General features: G+C 34.5%; 2 protein-coding genes across 2 annotated transcripts; one reads left to right on the top strand and one right to left on the bottom strand.

Moving 5' to 3' along the window:
- Positions 1-1,687: 1,687 nt before the first annotated feature.
- Positions 1,688-12,382, top strand: LOC113762839 (syntaxin-binding protein 5-like). Its single transcript, XM_027306459.1, has 13 exons — positions 1,688-1,958; positions 2,846-2,976; positions 4,417-4,501; positions 4,981-5,034; positions 5,209-5,300; positions 5,410-5,513; positions 7,101-7,176; positions 7,805-8,255; positions 9,498-9,836; positions 9,925-10,134; positions 10,236-10,334; positions 10,435-10,507; positions 12,097-12,382. Exons 1-13 carry the CDS (start codon positions 1,911-1,913, stop codon positions 12,111-12,113), a joined length of 1,779 nt encoding a protein of 592 aa, XP_027162260.1. The 5' UTR covers positions 1,688-1,910; the 3' UTR covers positions 12,114-12,382.
- A 165-nt stretch (positions 12,383-12,547) lies between these two features.
- LOC113762843 lies at positions 12,548-14,773 on the bottom strand. The gene is made up of 5 exons (XM_027306461.1): positions 14,754-14,773; positions 14,443-14,479; positions 13,598-13,696; positions 13,408-13,467; positions 12,548-13,297 (listed from the first exon to the last, which is right to left on the bottom strand). Exon 5 carries the CDS (start codon positions 13,185-13,187, stop codon positions 12,744-12,746), a length of 444 nt encoding a protein of 147 aa, XP_027162262.1. The 5' UTR covers positions 13,188-13,297; positions 13,408-13,467; positions 13,598-13,696; positions 14,443-14,479; positions 14,754-14,773; the 3' UTR covers positions 12,548-12,743.
- Between the last annotated feature and the right edge of the window lie 4,214 nt (positions 14,774-18,987).

Raw genomic sequence — 18,987 nt, 5'->3', positions numbered from 1 at the left:
ATTACATTTTATCCATAACTTAATAAAATCTAATTGTAAACATACTTTAATACTTTATTTATTTTTTGTGTATTTTCATATTCATCTTGTTATTGTTATAATAATTTTATGAAATAATAATATTTAAATGAAAATTTTAATCTTTTTTTAAGATAAAGAAATTACAAGAACTATTAAAATACAAAAAAAGAATTTTAAAATGTTAACAATCATCGTTATGAAATTTAGTATTCAAGATTTTCAAATTTTTTATGTTCAAAATCATGGTTAATTTAGTATAAATGTCTAAATTGTTTCTCTCCATATAAATATGTAATACTTCCCAAGTTGTAAGGATAGTAAAGTTATTTGATCATTCATGAGGTAAGTATTGGGCTCAAATGACTTATAAGGAAGATAAGTGTTATTTTCAAATATTCAGGGAGGACAGTGAAATTGTTAGAAAACTAAAGGGAGGTTTCTAAAATTATCCCTATCATCAACACATATAGGGCTGTTTACAAATTGAGCTGTTCGCGAGCCGCTCGAATACGAGCTCGGTCAATATCAAGCTCGAATCAAGTTCGAGTTAATCAAATCGAACTCAAACTCGAGTTCAAAAACATTAAGCTCGTTGGCTGCAAGTTCGATTACATATATATTTTTTTATTTTTATATTAAAATTACATATATATTCATAATATTTTATTATTTATTAAAAATTTTATCATTTTATTTATTTTTAAAAATAATTTTTTTTAAAAAAATTATTATTATTATTTTATTTTTTAAACTCGAATTTGACATTTTGAGCTCGTCGAACTCGAGTTCGAGTTCGAGTTTTATAAAATTAACAGTCGACTCGACTCGACTAAGTCAAAACTCGACTCGACTAGGTCAAAACTCGACTCGATTCGACTAGATCAAAACTCGACTCGACTCTGCTAGTTTGTACCCCTAGTTAGAGGTACTGTTCTTAAAATAAAATAGAATAGAAAGGAAAAGCAAGGAAAGACAGGCAACAACGAAGCAAAGGTATTAAACTTAGACAAGAGCGTGGATGTATAATGTATTAAGCAAATAAACCCATGGATAAGTAGATATTTCTTCGATATACAAATAAGAGTAAATTTTATATGCATCGATATTGTATACACTATCATCATTAAATTCATGATAGAATTTCAAATTTAAATTTTACATAATTATCATTTATTAAATACTATAGTATATATACAATCAATGTAGGAAAAATTAATCCTACAAAATAAAGTGCTAGCAGAAGTTTCTGACCTTGTACGAAATAATGGATATAATGGATTAAAGTGATAGGAGTGATACCGGGAGAGCGGCTTAATCAGCCATTACAGCCTCATAATAGGAAGCTTCTTGCTCTACTTAAGCTGCTTATTTCGCTGTTGACTGCTTTTGCTCTAAAGTATTGGTAAATAATTTCCCTAATATTACAACCTAATAACGTCCCTAATCAATTCAGGTGGAGGATTTATGAGTTTGTAGTTTGATGCATCTCAAACCTCATTAACTTAATTCAAGTAGTAAACTAATTATATAAATGACAGCTAAATTAAATGATTAATATAGTTAAAGCAAAAAAGAAAAAAGAAAAAAGAAAAAAAAAAAAGAAAGAAAGAAAGAAGAAGAATATGTATTTGGGAAGGTCAATTTTTGTTTCTGTTTGTTGGCAAATGACACTTCTCCCATTCAATTTTACGAAAATCTCCGCGATCACTTCTGAACACGCAAAGGTACCATTCGGAAATTTGAACCACGACCCGCATCTCCACCCGGACGAGTTCTTCCTCCTCCTGCCCTGCCTAAATTCATCCGCAGAAAACAAGGAAATTTCTAAAGCCAAATTATAAGGCAAAGTGTATCAATCTTTTTCTTTCTTTCTTTCTTTTTTTGTAAAAATGTTCGGTAAATTATTCCAAAAGACCAGCCCTCGTCCACCGCCTCAGGTAATTTCGTTAATCCGTCCAAATGTATTTCTCCTTCTGATTGCAAATTAAACATTCACTGCTGTACGTTTCAGTGATCAAGTTAATCAAAAAAATGGTTTTTTTTAAGTCAGTTAATCAAACTATTAAGTGATTGATCATCATTCGTGGCTGTTGGAGTTGTGCCGTGATGAAGGTCAAGATTTCTGTGAAATTTGTGTTTCTTTTGACGCCGTTGCTGATTTTACTGTGATATGCTAGGAAGGATTAAGATATTTTGTTCTTGCTGCTTTCCGGAGGACCTTTTTTCTTGCGTGGACGTACTTCTTTTTTATTCGGGAATGCCCAACAAATTAAGCAGCTAGTAAATTGATTTTCAGAATAATGGTTTGATATTGTCATAGACCTGGGGTCCTAAACCAGCTTGAACAATTGTCAAATAGTAAGCTTAGGCAAAGGCATTCAAGTATGGTTGATTCATCCCATTTCATGATCCAAGTGCATTTGTGGTAAAAGAAAAGGTTAAATTTTGTTCGAGGAGTAATAAAACTGTGAAATTTTATTTCCCTTGCCGGTCATTGTTCACCGTCACAAGGAAACTATGGCTCTTGTGGTTAAGGCTTATATTCTGCCTAATTGTTTTGGATTCTTCTGGTTATTGATTCCTTTTCTTTGTGGAATTCTGTATTAAATGTCTTAAAGGATGAGATTTTAAGAGAGTGCCAATGGGTAGGGTGGGCATAGTTACCTGTTTGCATGTGAATTCAAATTTTATTAACCTTTTTACGGTGTTGATTTACTAATTTGGTTAGTTTTTTGTCAATAATTTAACCTGTTCGTTAATATTGCTTCTGGAAAACTGGTTTTCTGAGCTTCTTACAACTTTGGGTGATGGCATCCATCTTCAGCAAAGTGAAGTGCAAGAAAGCCCTATATCCTCGGATGTGGCACCCCTTGTTGTAGTTCATTATGGTATCCCATCTACTGCTTCAGTCCTGGCTTTTGACTCCGTTCAGCAACTACTAGCTGTTGGAACCTTGTGAGTGAACACTGGCTCTTCTCTAAGTTGATCTGCTTCTATTTTCTTTGGGGTAATGATTGATCTGTTAATTACATTTACAAATACTGAACTGATACTTTTATATTCATGTAATTTGCGATCTTGTGATTGTTTTTTACTTTTTCCTTTTTCACTGTTTGAAGTCATAGTCTATCTGGACAGGAGAGGGGAGAGGCTTGGCTCTCTTGTGAGAGTCAAACCCTGTAATTTGGAGAGTGAAGGCACTCAATAAGTTATGCTATTTCCATTCTTGTCATGTGATTAGAAGGTTGATTGACATAAGAATGTTCAATATGATACTGTTCATGGCTTTGTTTTTGTGTTGGGGGGGGGGGGTGTGGAGCAATGGGACTGCCACAAGCTGAGTCATGTCTTCATTACTTGTCTCTGAGATAACATGAGATTTAGTTGCCATATTTACGTTCTGGAAAGGATCTGCCTGGTCAAACAAAGACATTAGTTTGGCAACAGTTTGTCAAAGAAGAGGAATCTACCAAACTTTTACCCTTTAGCAATTGTCTCTGAGATAACATGAGATTCGGTTGTTAATTTACATTCTTGAAAGGATCTGCCTAATCAAACAATGAAGAGACATTAACTTCTGGCAATAGTTTGTCAATGAAGAGACATCTAGCAAAGTGTAACACTTTTATGTCAAAGATGCGCAAGTGAACTTGCTAACAATGTTCTGTTAATCCAAACATCATTTTGAATAGATATTACTCCCTCCGTCCCGTTTTGTTTGTCTTGTTTTCCTTTTTCGTCTGTCCCAAATTGTAGTCCACTTTCCCATTAAGGAATGTAGTAATCTTTCAAATTATCTAAAATACCCTTATTAAATATCTTGTTATTAATACATTGTTATTAAATACTAACCCACTACATTGAATACATTGAGCTTTTCCAATACATAGATAAATGAAAAGTCTATCTTTGTTATTTATTGGCACTATTGGCAGTAATTGAAACAATCAGGGTGCACTATTGGCGGTAACTGATATTTATTGGCACCATTAGCTGTAACTGATATTAATTGGCACTCTTCGTGATTAGCATAAGGGTATTTTAGGAAATTATTAATCTAAATTTATGTTTCCAACGAAATTAATTACACTTTCTTAATCTGTGTGAAAAAAAAATCAAGACTAACAAAACGGGACGGAGGGAGTATAATCTTTTAAGGGGTTCTAGCATAGATATTCTCCCTGCTACTAATAAATTGAAACCATTTTAAATAGTGGCTGTTAATCTCTGTTAAAATTTGAAATTTCCAACTCTTCAGGTAATAGGTGTTTGCAGGGGAAAAGTGCTTTACAAGAATTCGTAGTGGCCTAGCATTTAGGAACAGAGTGGGTAAAAATGATTGTAGAATTCCTTATTATCCTCTTAATATTGGAAACATTTCCTGTTTTCTCTCAGGGATGGAAGGATTAAAGTGGTTGGTGGTGACAGCATTGAAGGCCTTCTTATGTCTCCTAAGCCGATACCTTTTAAGAACTTGGAGGTTTGTTTAAAAACCTTCATATGCAGCATGCCCCTTTTGGCATCATTTGATGAATGTTTTTACTTGTGAAAATGAAGAACTGAGATGTTTGATGGAAACCTTTCTTTCTCTAGTCTTCACCTTCTTTGCCTCCCTGTCATTGGGTCTGGATAGTTTCTAAAATTTATTTATTCATATAATAAGTTTCCTTTAGGTCTTGTGTAGTAGGAACATGAGAATGTTTGTATTTCTTAAATTCAATTGCTTTGAGTTTATATGTTCCTTGTGCAAATTAATATAAACTACCTGTTCTTAATCATGTGCTCAGACATGGTCAAAGCACCAAAACAGGTGTAATTTTAACATTTAAAAGAATGAGAAGGGAAATCTTTTATCAATTCCAAATTGATGTGCCCTCTTTTGCTTAAATCAGCAGAAATTTCCTTTTGGATAGGACAAGACTAAAGCTTATGTTGCAAACTTTTGTTGCCTCTTTTCAGTTTCTTCAAAATCAAGGCTATCTTGTGAGTGTCTCCAATGAAAATGAAGTTCAGGTATACTTGATGCTATATCATCTTGTGACTTATTGCTTTTATGAGCCACAAATACCTCAAGTGCATCTTTTCATTATCCTTCTTCCCTCCTATCTTCTCTATTTTCTCTTTTTGCCCCATTCTGGATGCAGTGGCCATACCTCTGATTAACTTAGTTGGAATTTACTGTTACAGGTTTGGGATCTAGAAAGCAGGAGTATCTCTACAAGTTTACAATGGGAATCCAATATAACTGCCTTCTCTGTTATTTATGGCACTCAATTCATGTAAAGAACTAAAGGAGTAATGTTTTGGGCTTCAATTTTACACTTATTGGCTGGATCAAAGTAACATAGTTGAGATAGGCCTGACTTTTATCTCTATGCATACGTGCAGGTATATAGGGGACGAATATGGATTTTTGTCTGTGCTGAAGTATGATGCTGAGGAACAAACCATTCTTCAATTACCCTACCATATTCCTGCTAATCTTGTAGCTGGTAATGTAATTGCTCATTGATGGTAAATACTGTTTATCATGTCCTTAAGTATTCTATTTTAGCTTTACATTTTCTAAATAGCCCTTTGATTTTGTTTGATCTGTGAACTAGAATGTTGTGCCTCTTTTCCATTGTTTGTTTTTTGGAAGTTCACTGAATAACTGAATCATCGAACGTTTTCCCCGCCTGTGATGCTGACTTATCATTATATCAAATTTTGGTTAAGTTCATCTTGTGGATTCATGGGAAGTCAGTAGTTTCCCTAGAATAGGAGCAGCTGCTTGTATTGAATTATGACTCTTTTACTGAATAAAGCCACTTCACATTGAACCATGTTTTTCTCTGGGCTTCAAAAGCTCTCTTGATGGGATATTTTACCCCTAATTTGCAACTAATACATGGGTAAATAAGAACCCATATTTATTGACTGATTCAGGGGTTGAACTGGCAAGACTAAAATGCATACCAGCCCTACCAAGCCATGGGTCTGTTTGGCTTGAACCTTAACTTTATGTGCTTTGAGAATACTCTGCCTCTAGATTGCAGAATAGTTAGGCTGTTATTGGTTATCTTTCTGGTTTAAAATCTGTGACTGACTGGAGATGTGCATGATCTAGTCCATCTTCTAGCCTGTTAAACAAAACTCTTTTGGATCATCCTTTTAAATTACACCAAGGGTCACTAGTCCAATGTTATTGGTGTTTAATAAATTGACTGCAATAGTTGATGGAGCCCATCCATTGTTGTGACGAGAGTAATGAGTTGGCTACTAGTCTACATCTATAATAAGGCAAGAGTTTTGGGCAAAAGAAATAGGCAAGCAATAGCAATATCATTCTTGATTTGAACCCATTTTTCTTTGTCAAAATGAATTGATGTTCAGCATATTTAATACCAAAAGCTACATTCTTGTGCATGCAGAATGAGAGTCTGCATGAGGAAAAAATGATTTGAAGCTTGATTGTGGAATACTGTACGCCACTATCACCTTTTATATATGTCCTGCCTTTTGTTTTGAATTGTTTGTTTTAAGGAGAAAGGACTGTGTAATGGTTATTGTCAGACGTTAATTGTGTTCTAAAGTTGAGGGACAAATGATAATACTGTAAGCCTGATGTATCTTGAGACAGTGCCAATGTTTTTGAGTGGAAATATAAAAAGTCTGGGTAGCCTAGAACTCTTTGAAACTAGAGCAAAGGGATATTTCAGATCCTACTCTTGTTCAAGTTCAACAGTACTTTGTAATAGCGTAGCCATACTTTTGTTCTTTTAAATTTCTTTGATGCATCTTCAAGCTCCTCTATGTCAAAAGCAAGCACATTCTCGTGTACTAACTTGGAAGCTTGAGGTACTGCTCTTCTGGGTGTAGAAAACTGCTGCTGTTGTGTACCATTTGCTGGGAACTTCTGAATTCTTCAGGCCTGTGTGTTTAGGCGAACATAATAAGAAAGCTCTGAAATGTTCAACAATTAAATGGATAATGAAAGAAAGCCACTTATGATTTTTTTTGAAGGAAAAGAGGCTAACATTGACCTCCTGACTCTGTATTGTCTGTTTATGATGGCTTTTGATGTGTTTTCTTTGCAGAAGCAGCAGAGATTTCCTTGCCATTCAACCAATCGATAGTGGGTGTGCTACCTCAGCCTTCATCATTTGGAAATAGGTAAGGAAAACAATATCTCATTTTCTCTATTCAGTTCCACAGTTTCTGAACACGGGTTTCTTTTACATGTCAAGTTGTTTTTATGTTACCCTAGCCTTCATCATACGCTTTTGTTTTTCCCACCATTGCATTTTAGCTTCTATCATGAATGGACTCTTTTTCAGCATTGTAGTTGTCATGATTAGCTGAGAAAACATTTTTAAACATGCAGTTATGCTTCTTAATCTTAGAAACTTTAGATTTACTTGCATTTCTTCATTCTTGATAGTTTCTTTTAGTATTCAAATTTTGTAGCCTATTTTGTAACTTGCAAGTATTTATGATCCATTCAAAGTTCATTAAGCTGTATTTTGGAGGGTTAAAATGGAGAATGTTTTAACTTAACGTAATTTTTGTTACTACTTTTATTAGTCTGATGGTTTTTACTATTGCTTCCCATATCTGCAGAAGGGCCATACATCAATCTCTTCCTGTTTGTTCTCTAGCATATGTGTTGATTAGAAAGATATGAGATATCTCGACTTTATTTTCTTAGCTGAAATTTTCTGGCTTCTTATTCTTAAAATACCAACCAGTGGTCAAATTATCTTTCTACTGTTTCTGTTCCAATCATTGAAACTATTTGCAGGCTTGTTCTTGCATATGAGGATGGGTTGATAGTTCTCTGGGATGTTACTGAAGATAGAGCTGTTCTTGTTAGAGGAAATAAGGATCTCCAACTAAAAGATGAAATACTGGCTGAATCTTCGAGTGATGGGAGCCATGAGCCCTTGGATAATTTAGTAGACCATGAAAAGGAAATAAGCTCTCTTTGTTGGGTGTCTGCTGATGGTTCATTGCTAGCTGTTGGCTATGTGGATGGAGACATTTTCCTGTGGAATCTGTCTGCTTCTGATCATATTAAAGGTCACGGAGCTCAAAAGTCATCTGATAAAGTGGTTAAGATACAATTGTCATCTGCAGAAAGAAGGCTTCCTGTCATTGTTCTGCACTGGTCTGCTAACAAGAAACGAAATGGTTTTGGAGGTCAGCTTTTTGTTTATGGCGGTGAAGAAATTGGATCTGAAGAAGTCTTGACGGTATGCTGTGAGTCTATTTTTGTCCTAGTGGTCTCAATATTTTAAATTGTATAACAAATATGGTGCAAAGAACCTTTTCCTAGAAATGGAAATTTCATTTGTGGATACTTGGAGTTTCTTTTTCGCAAACTAAAGTCTAAAAATGTTAGCCGAAGTCTGGCTCAAAGTCTCTTTGTTTGACTCTAGTTTATTTTCTTTATCTAATCAATGCAACTCTGTCATCTGGTTAGTAATGCTCGGTAGTCTTGTATTCTACTTACAAGATAGTGAGATTTCTTATTCAATGATTTCATAACGAGTACATCATAAGTTTGTGCCATCCTAGTTCCTGGATTGGCTTGTTTGTGATTTCAGACAATAAAGTCTTCAGTTCTTCCACTGGTTTGAGGTATATGATTACCAAATCTCTGAATTTCAAAATTTGACTGCATCATAGGAATGATGCTAATCTCTATATTAAGTCTTGTTTCCAAGCTGAGGTGAAATATGAATCTACTTAGATTGTACTAGCTATCAAAGCTGAGAAATGTCTTGGATCATGAATTTGCTATTCATAATATCAATTAAGACATGCTCTATGTGAACATCACTGCAGGTTGCTAAACTATATTATATTTCTTTTCAAGATTAATGAGGTTCTCTAGATAATATAACATTATGGACAACTTATATGCATGATTCGGTTTCCTTGACCAAAATTTTGTTCAAAGCAATTCTAGTAGAGTTCTATTACATGAATTCATTTCTGTGAATAAAAAGTATCAGTCATTTATTTGCATTTACTTTCTTTATATATACCAAATTTGCTGGATCATTACTAAAATAATTGATGTTTAAGAGCGGAATTAATCTCCTTGTTAAGTACATTACAAGTTGTATTTTCCTACTCTCAGTATTCATTTGTAGCTAATTCTGCACCTTCTAACCTGAATCACATGCATGGACTCCCTTCCATGCATGCTGAAAATGGTTTTTAATGAAATGGGTAAGAAATTGAAGCTCTGGAGGAGCGTAGGGCATAAATAATTATTTGATGCTAGGCTGCTGCTTCTGCACTTTTCTACATTGCATGCAATCTTTGTGATTTTAAAAATTTTCTAATTACCAGTAAAGCCGACTTTTCCATCTTTATAACATATTGTTAATGCAAAAGGAAATAAAGATGCAAGGGGTGGAGCTCTTTGCTCCGTGGCTTGTGTATTTAATTCGCCCTTGGACTTTGACATTTCTCTCCCTTGGCAGATTCTCGATCTTGACTGGTCATCTGGGATAGCAAAGTTAACATGCGTCAACCGTGTTGATCTTCCCCTTAATGGGTCTTTCTCGGATATGATTGTCATTGCAAGATCTCATGAAATGGAGAAAACTGACAGTGCTTCACTGCTGGTTCTGACCAACCCAGGTCAACTCCATTTTTATGATAACTCTTGTTTGTCCACGCTGAGGTTCGAGCCAGATAAGAAGCATTCAGTCCTTGCTGTAGAATATCCTGCAACTATACCTACAATTGAACCAATAATGACTGTGGGAAAACTATATTCAGTGGTTGCAAAGGCCAATTCTTCCAGGGTTCTTGCAGAGGTATAATTTACCATCTAGCACGCAGAATTTTGTCATCTAATCACTTTTCATGTAATATTCTTCCTTTAATCATTTATTGTTTCCTTAGACGGTTTCAGCTGCAAAACTTGAAGTTGAGCAGACTATGACAAGAGGGAGTAGCAGATGGCCTTTGACTGGTGGTGTTCCTGGTGAACTGTCTATAGCTGAAGATGGTGGAATGGAAAGAATATATGTAGCAGGCTATCAAGACGGAAGTGTTCGAGTATGGGATTCGACATTTCCTGTTCTATCACTCAGGCTTGTTTTTCTACTCCAGGTTTGTGGAATTTGAGAGACTCGTGATTCTTTCTATGAAAAAATGGTAAATGTTGCTTAGCTGAACAAATGAAAACTAATAAAAAACCATGTGATGCACAGGTGGAGGGTATTGATGTTGCTGGTGCAAGTGCATCAATCTCTACTTTAGATTTTTCTCCCACTTCTTTGTCTTTGGCTATTGGCAATGAATATGGTCTTGTAAGATCTGATACTATTTCCAGAATATAAAGTTCCTCTCTACTCCGTGAATATTATTATTTGGCTGAGCAATTTCTGATCCTATCTTGGGATGATGTAGGTTTGGTTGTATGGTCTAGATGGAACTAAAGATAAATCTGGAATTCACTTGGTTACACAGACAGAACGGCAAGGTAACGTCCTTTTATCAACTATAATTGCTTTTACGCCGTGCTTTTCTCCTGTCATACAACATAATTTTCAGGTATATAGTTCCTAGCAACTTGGTTGCCTCAAGTGAACGACTTAACAGAGTTCCATGCTACACCAGTATTCTTTTTTTTTTTGGTTGGGAGTTAACATATATACTCTTTTGAAGGAGTTTACTGTTAGTTACCTGAAAATAATAAGATAACCTAGTCTCAAACCCTGCTCTGGATGGAGCCTTTTCCCGTGAGCTTGCCTTTTTAGGGACTGAAATAGAAGTTGTGAAGGTGTTAAAGGAGCAAAAGGGAGTGTGTACTTTTGATCAATTGAGCTCTTTTTGAACTGGAAAGGGTGCCACTCATTTGTATGTAAGTGGTACTATGCTACCTGATTGAGGAACATAACATTGCCAACCCTTAACCTTACCCACTTGGCAGTTGAATTGAATGGAATTTTTTTAATTGCATTAGTTTTCTTTTCCTGTACTCTTTCGTGCTAATAAAGAATAAAGTTTTTATGTTTCCCCATCATCAATATGTATAGTTCGCCTTTTGTGGAGGTGTGGATTCGTTTTATAAAGCTATAGGCAGGATATGCTGTGGAATGTCTTTTGTGTGCAGTAATTTGAAATTAAGTTACCAGGGCATGCTAACAGCCGAATGAATTGCAAGTTGATATTATAATCCACATATATTAGCATCCTAGATTGCTAAAATTTGTAATCCAAGAATTTGTTATATTGTTTGGATTAAATACTCTATGAAAAATGATAAAGATGGTGATGGAAATACTTAAAGCAGTTCTAATGATGAATTTTGACTTTAATTTTCAAAGATGATATAATGAATTTTCAAAGAAAAAGTCTTACTTGAAGAGTATTGGCAGCCTGCCAGAAAAAGTCTTACTTGAAGAGTATTGCTGCCAGGATAAAGCAAACAGAACTATTGTGTACCTAAGAACCCATCTCCTAGCATTAAAAAATTGAGTGATCCCTTGATCAGTGATCCAAATTATGTTTTTCTGGGCGGCCATGCTTTGACCATATCCCCTGAATTAGAAAAGAAAAAAAGAAAGATCAGGGATAAAAGGTTGAACAATTTTGATTGTTGAAACTTAGCACGTAAACTAAGTGAAAAGGATTTAGGTTTCTACATTATGAGAGCATCGTATGGTGAGCTTATGACAATATAGAAATAAAACATCATGAAATGTACAAGAGTGAATGAATAATTTGCTGGACAACCTGTTGAGCTAAGAGTAAGATTTTCTTGCGGAGGGTTTCTCATGTGCATGTATGCTACATTTTCCATGTTTGACCTGTTCCATCTGGCTATGATTAGGTCAATTTGTTGGAGCTCCTGAAATTTGATAACTGCGTCCATGCTGTGGAGTGGTGCACTAGACATTCAGAAGCTACTCCTGATTTTTGTGATCATTATCTATCAGTTTCTACTGTTTCCATTCTTAGTGTTGCCATGAATTTGGTTTTGTTAAATTGCTATGGAGTCGTTTTTGACTATTTGCTTGGCTACTAGTCATTTGTTTGGACATTTACAGTTTTCTTTTGTTGTTGCAGTGTTCCAGCAAAAGTAGGAGCATACTGCTTGAGGTCATTGGTGGCTTTAGAAGGCCGTAGGTGCCAGAACAGTATTTAGAGTCAAAATATGCCTTTTTTTTGTGGACTTACCCTAGTCTCTGAATTTATCATGTTTGTTTAGTACTAAGAATTGAACATGCAATCTGATGAGACAAATTTTGATTATTTGGATTTTATCTTTTTTCACTTGGGTGTTTTTGATCGTTAGTCAACCAGAATTATTGTTGATTTGTCTCTTCATGATATGGCTCTGGGTTTTGTTTGAGATCAGCTTCCTTTTTGATTGTCATTTGCTGTTCGATCAAATCAGTTGTGAACGTTTCTACCCCGTTCTTGTTTACACTAGGTGTTGGACCCCGCGGGTGTCGCGGGGTGCCCATATTATCTTGTTGTTGAGTGTTAACTGATGGTTTTTTTGTCAAGAAGATGTTTGTGTTAGAGATGGATTATAAACAGGAAAGTAGAAACCATGCATTTTTTATATATACATGATCACTGGGAATTGCAGCTTAATACAAAAGTTAGTTGTTATTTGTACAGAACAAAATTCTAGAAAGCTGCAGTGATTCGTAAACAAAAAGTACAATTTTTTGTTTTACATCCAACTGGAATGTAAACTGTCTAGTTTAGTTTTTGATGCTTTGTGCTTTCAGAGAAATCTGCCTCAAGATTGGATTTTCATCAAGTATAGACCTCAGCTGTTGTAGAATAGACTCTTTGAATTTGCCTGAGATAGCCATTCTATTTGCTAACTCATGTTCTGTATCATAAAAATACAGTTGCAAGTTTGATGCCTTGTCATCATCAGAAGGAAATAATGAGTTCATAAAATGGTATATCTGTCCTTGCACCCTAAAAGTATAGATACCATCATTCCTCTTGCTGAGATCTTTATCATAATGAACCCCCAGAGATGTGAAAACAAACATGTTATTATAACTCCTAACACATTGTCTGAATTCTTTTGATTCAAGAGTGTTTGCTTTATAAAGCTGTACTAATCTATCAGGCATTTTGGTTGGTGCTAATTTAATCTCTCCAGAAGCGCAGCAGAATCGAGGCGGCTCCATGTAATACCGTTTAGCATGGCAGTGAATACAATCTGGAACAAATGGCAATATACTTGGCTCTGATTGTATATGCTCTATGAGCGGTATATTTGTTCGACGTCGATGATTACCTAAAAGTATACAGCATGGCCAATTTCTGGTTATGCAAGAAATAAAAGTGTATTGACCAGTATAAATAGGATATAGGATATAGGAGCAAGATTGAAAATTGATAAGATACCCGGTCGAAGGTTTGAAGATGTTGCTATATTAGATCCTTCGTTTATGGATGAGTTTGAGGCTGAAAATTCACAGTTTCAAATGCAAGTTGAATATTTTATGGAGAAATTAAGTGATTGAGTGAGCTAGCATGTTTCTCTGATTTCATATTGATAGTCAGTGGATGATTTAAAGAACGATATCATTACTACCTGAATGAGGAGGAAGAGGAAATTGGTGTACATGAACATGTGACGAAGCTGAATTAAACAAACTCTGTGAAATTGAATCATCGTTTATAGCTGGACAAACTATATGAATAAAAAATTAACAAGATGATCAAGCCTGCTATAGGTCAGCAAAAAAACGACACAAAAAAAAAGAGCACATAAGAATAAGGGAAGAATAATACATGGATCAATGCTAGACACAGTTGAAGTTGATGGAATATCTATGTTATCTGGAAGTGAAAACACAGGCAAATCCAAACAGAAACAGCCGACTGCATGTTTAGCTGGCAAATCATGATGAACAGGAACATCAAAAAGATTGTGCTCAGTTGTCTGAGGAGCAGTGGTCATAGGTAAAACCTGCGTTACTCTGGGGTTCAATAGGCAAAAGAGCTGCCTTTTTATGTCGAACTATTTTTCTAATATATCTTGTCTGAGGAGCAGTGGTCATAGGTAAAACCTGCGTTACTCTGGGGTTCAATAGGCAAAAGAGCTGCCTTTTTATGTCGAACTATTTTTCTAATATATCTTGTACGATCACGACGGCTTTTTTCTAAACGATATTCATTTTCTGAGGAAAATTTACGTTTCCGACCCATATGCAATTGTAGTTAAAATTAAGAAAATTCTGTTATCCATGACATCCAACAATAACAATCAAATCATCTAAAGTTTCTCGAAGCAGACAAAACAAACGTGAATGAAAGAGATGATTACCATTTAATAAGCAAAACGATAACAAACATAGAAAATAAAACACAACGAAGTAGAATAGACTAAGCACTAAGCAGATGAGGAACAAATAAGTAAAGGGGAGATTGCTTTACCTGAACAATAAGCTTCGAATAGGATGGTTGAGCTGAGCTGCATGGAATAAACCGATAAGATCACAGAAAAGATAAATATAACATGGAAGTAGCTTACATAAGAAAAGTCAGAGTCCATGCAAACTAAAAACTTGCAACAAAGAAATGGAAATGATGGGGAAAAGAAAATGATAAAAGCATAACTTGAAGCATACGAAACAAAAATAAGCAAACACAATGAAAGAGCAAAAAGTTCACCGAAGGAACAACGTAATAAACAGCTATATTAGGCGCAAAAGTGAAGAAATACAGTAAAGGAAAACAGGCAGCACCTGATTGAAGCGAGCGAGAACGAGGAAACTGGAAACAAAAAACACCAAAAGCTGGCACAAGATGGAGGCTTAACAGAAAGACGCAGGACAAAAGAGAAACATCTCTAAAACATTATAATAGTTGCTGTTATGCACGTAGAGAAAGTCAAAGCAAAGAAACTGTGGGTGGAAAAGCTAATGTAGATATAGCACACAGAGTGCTTAACTATACAAAGAGCCTGTGGTTTGGTAAAAGCAAGCACATGCATGCATTAAATCCATGTAATGATTGCAAGTCCACTATGATAAAAGAACCAAACGAAGCAAGCATATCTATAATCACCGAACGAACCAAATATAGCTGTAATGCGTAAGCTGTAAGCACGTAAGATGAAATTTGACCCAGTGCAATCTGCAAGGTGTAATCTGTAAACATGCAACACGTAAGGCAAAATTTGACTGTGTAATTTGTAAGCATGCAACACGTAAGGCAAAATTTGACAGAGTCAAAGGAGAATTGCGCCACGTAATGTGAAAGTAACAGAGAAGAACCACGTAAGATCTGATGAGTAGCTTTAATTTAATAATCGAGAGAGTTTAATTTAATGGATTTAATAGGGTAGACAACTAATTATCATTTTGTATTGAGCACATATATGTTATGACATTCAATCTTTTAGCTAACAATAGCTAACAAATTTTATCAATCTTATCTACTCAATCTTAAAACGCAAAAGCTTTAATTTAATAATTGACTATTTTAGTGTAATATTTTTTGAATTTTACTTACAAATATTTATGTTTTTAACATAAATTAAATGATTTAAAGTAAAATGTCCATAAATAGCTAGTACTTTGTTCATGTAATGAAAAAAACCAGTAAAGAGCCGGTATGCTATGGGCAATTTTTTTTTTTTTTTTTTACATATTTAATTTATGTTCAATACAAAACCTATGAGTTTCCCTTTTGTAAAAATATTAGTGTAACACTTTTCCAATTTTAGTTACAAACATTTATGTATTTTACACAAATTAAATAATTCAGAGTAAAATGCCCATAAATAACTAATATTTTGTTCATGTAATGCAAAATACCCATAAAGAACTGGTATGTTATAGGCAATATCTTTTTTACTTTCACACATTTAATTTATGTTAAATACAAAATCTATCAGTTTCCTTTTCTGAAAAATACGAGTGTAACACTTTTTCAATTTTCGTTATAAACATTTATGTATTTAACATAAATTAAATGTGTGAAAGTAAAAAAGATATTGCCTATAACATACCAGCTCTTTATGGGTTTTTTGCATTACATGAACAAAATATTAGTTATTTGCAACGGGCCAACCACTAAAAAATATTATTTGCAATAAAAAGACGAAAAAGGCCAAAATCTCTAGAGAAACAACAACGAAACCAGTGTAAAAGGGTAAAATTGGAATAAGGCGACCAAAATTTAGAATTTTAGTTATAAATATTTATATATTTAACATAAATTAAATGTGTGAAAGTAAAAAAGATATTACCTATAACATACCAACTCTTTATGGATTTTTTGCATTACATGAACAAAATATTAGTTATTTGCAACGGGCCAACCACTAAAAAATATTATTTGCAATAAAAAGACGAAAAAGGCCAAAATCTCTAAAGAAACAACAACGAAACCAGTGTAAAAGGGTAAAATTGGAATAATGCGACCAAAATTTAGAACCTGTGGCCGACAAGCATGAAACAGAGATGACCCCACAATGAGTTCCATCACACCTACAAAGACAAATGAGGACAAAATCAACCCTCAAATTACAAAATAACCAGTGGAAATCACTGTTGCCAACCCTTCGGCGCTTTATGTAATTAGAGATATGCGAATCTGTTAATAATAGCTCTTCTTCCGCCGACTTTTCCCCATGAAAATTATTGAAGTAAAGAGACCCTATAGTGAATAATAAGCGCTGCTTCTTAATTCTTTTTTTTTTAAATGATAATTATTGGATAACCTATGTATCGGGATGAGAGCCTAAAGCCACTTTATATTAGGGGTAGTAGCTACATTTGTGTCGGTTGCTGGAATCCCCCCACCCCCCCCCCCCTCTTCCTCTTCGGGCGAGCTCTTTTACCTCTTTCTTTTGACAATTTCTTAATTTGTTGATTACTTTTACCTCCCTAAATGTTTTACTATATTGCCAATCAGCCCCTTAGGTGTGGTCAAATTACGTATTCATCCCCCATTTTCAAAATTTCATAACTATCACACCCATACCATTTGTTCAGTGACGTTGACTGCATTATTATGTTTCCATGAAATGTGCAAAGATTTATTGTGAAAGTCCTAAAATGTCTATGTAAACTGTAAGTTCTTCGTTTCGTAGGTTTTCATGCACAATTGTGGGGCTTGGAGATAAAAATTATGCAGACACCTTCATGCCAAATGCTTCAAGTTGGCCATGATACAACAAAATTTCAAACAAATTTCACTAAATTATATCACAATTCTTCCAGGAAAGAGAGAATTACATAAATAAAAATTAAGTTTATCAAAATTTGGGGGGCCCAAAGAATTTGTTCCAAAAATTTATAAAAATATAAAGAGAAAAACTTAAATGATTCATAAAATATAGAACAATAAGCTATTAGTTCTTTAGAGCAAGTCTTAAACGGTACATGCAAACTAGGGAATAAGGATAATCTCAAGGGGAAGAAAGGAAAAGAGGAATGAGGTTTAATAGATGACTTTTGCAATTTCACCAAAGTATCCACTTCAATTGCAATGTATATTTGTATGTTTCTCTTGTTTTTATAATTTGGGCAATTGCAATGTTGTTTATAATTTCTAATTTTTTTGGATAATTATCATTTCATTTTTTTGGAAATGAATTACCGCAACAACTTATTTAATAAAATCGTACATGTCACTCGATTTGCTTCAATCGATGTGAAATATGGATATTCATGAGTCTGATTTTAAACTACAATCAATACATTAATATTTATGATGTATATGAAAAGATTATTTGTGTGCTTGGACAAGAAATTATTTGAAACAATATTTAGAATAATCGCTCTAATATTTTTTTGGGTATAATCCACATGATAAAAAAAGATAATTGAAAATTTAAAAATAAATTAAAAATTATATTTGCGATGCAATAAAATAATATTTTGAATGATTTACTATCCAGACATACAGGTGACGGAGTTAGTTAATTTAGTGGTGGGAGATCCATGACAAAGAGAATATGTGTGTGTGTGGCCTTGCGCATGCTCGTGCTCGAGAGGGGGGAGGGAGTGGGAAGGAAATAATTAACTTTCCTTAACTTGGAACAGAAGGAATGGATGGGTGGTACGGAGGAGCAAGTGTAAGTAAGGAATTTCGAATTCGACACCTCCTAATAAATTGGAAAAAAGATGGATAATTTTTTGAAAAAAAATTTGGACATATTAAAAGTAGAATTTGTACTTGTGCAGTGTTGAGTAATCAAAAATGAAAAAGTTAACCAATTCTCGTGAACAGTGTCGAGTCCAATTTTTTTGATTCTCGGGTTTTTGAAAAAAATTTGGACATATTAAAAGTAGAATTTGTACTTGTGCAGTGTTGAGTAATCTTTTTTTTTTTTTTTTTTTTTTTTTTTTTTTTTGTCGACGGAGTGGGGTGTCCGGGTCAAGTCCGTAAAGGCGGCCGGACTAATCCCCACTCCGGCCCGGTCCAGCGCCCCAACCAGACCTAGCACGTTAAATGCACGGCAAACTGATGTTGCTGCGGAGATTCGACCCCAGGACCTAACGGTCCCGAGGAGGAGGCGCCAACCACCAGCCCATTCACGTGGGGGCATGCAGTGTTGAGTAATCAAAAATGAAAAAGTTAACCAATTCTCGTGAACAGTGTCGAGTCCAATTTTTTTGATTCTCGGGCATGAACTCAAACGATTGATACACTTTTCGGCTCACAGCTGCTCAAAATGGGTGAGGGCTCTCTATTTGTTTGCAATGCCGGATGTTTTGGAAACTTTCCACTCACACTATTTTAAAATTAAAAACTAATTTCCTTCACTTTCTACACTTATCCTTGCAAACAAACGCTTAGACCTTGTTTAAAAACTCAATTTAGCTTTTAAATTTAATATATTTAGACGTATTTGATAACAAAAAATTGAATATTTGAATTAATTAAGTGATATGAAATTTTTTAGGCAATATTTGTTCCAAAAAATAAGTGACAAGGTATTCACTTATCACTAAATATAATATATAC

The sequence above is a fragment of the Coffea eugenioides genome, chromosome 2 (genome assembly GCF_003713205.1).
Source record: "Coffea eugenioides isolate CCC68of chromosome 2, Ceug_1.0, whole genome shotgun sequence".
Classification (NCBI taxonomy): domain Eukaryota; kingdom Viridiplantae; phylum Streptophyta; class Magnoliopsida; order Gentianales; family Rubiaceae; genus Coffea; species Coffea eugenioides.
The sequence above is the reverse complement of the archived record's forward strand: the minus strand, read 5'-3'. Positions and strand labels throughout refer to the sequence as shown.

What these genes read in the sequence shown, in the direction of transcription:
- LOC113762843 (XM_027306461.1), bottom strand. Translation starts at nt 13,187, where the DNA reads ATGGAGCCGCCTCGATTCTGCTGCGCTTCTGGAGAGATTAAATTAGCA.
- LOC113762839 (XM_027306459.1), top strand. Translation starts at nt 1,911, where the DNA reads ATGTTCGGTAAATTATTCCAAAAGACCAGCCCTCGTCCACCGCCTCAG. An exon ending in TCCTGCTAATCTTGTAGCTG is followed by an intron (nt 5,514 to 7,100) that starts GTAATGTAATTG and finishes TTTTCTTTGCAG; the next exon opens with AAGCAGCAGAGATTTCCTTG. An exon ending in GGCTTGTTTTTCTACTCCAG is followed by an intron (nt 10,135 to 10,235) that starts GTTTGTGGAATT and finishes TGTGATGCACAG; the next exon opens with GTGGAGGGTATTGATGTTGC.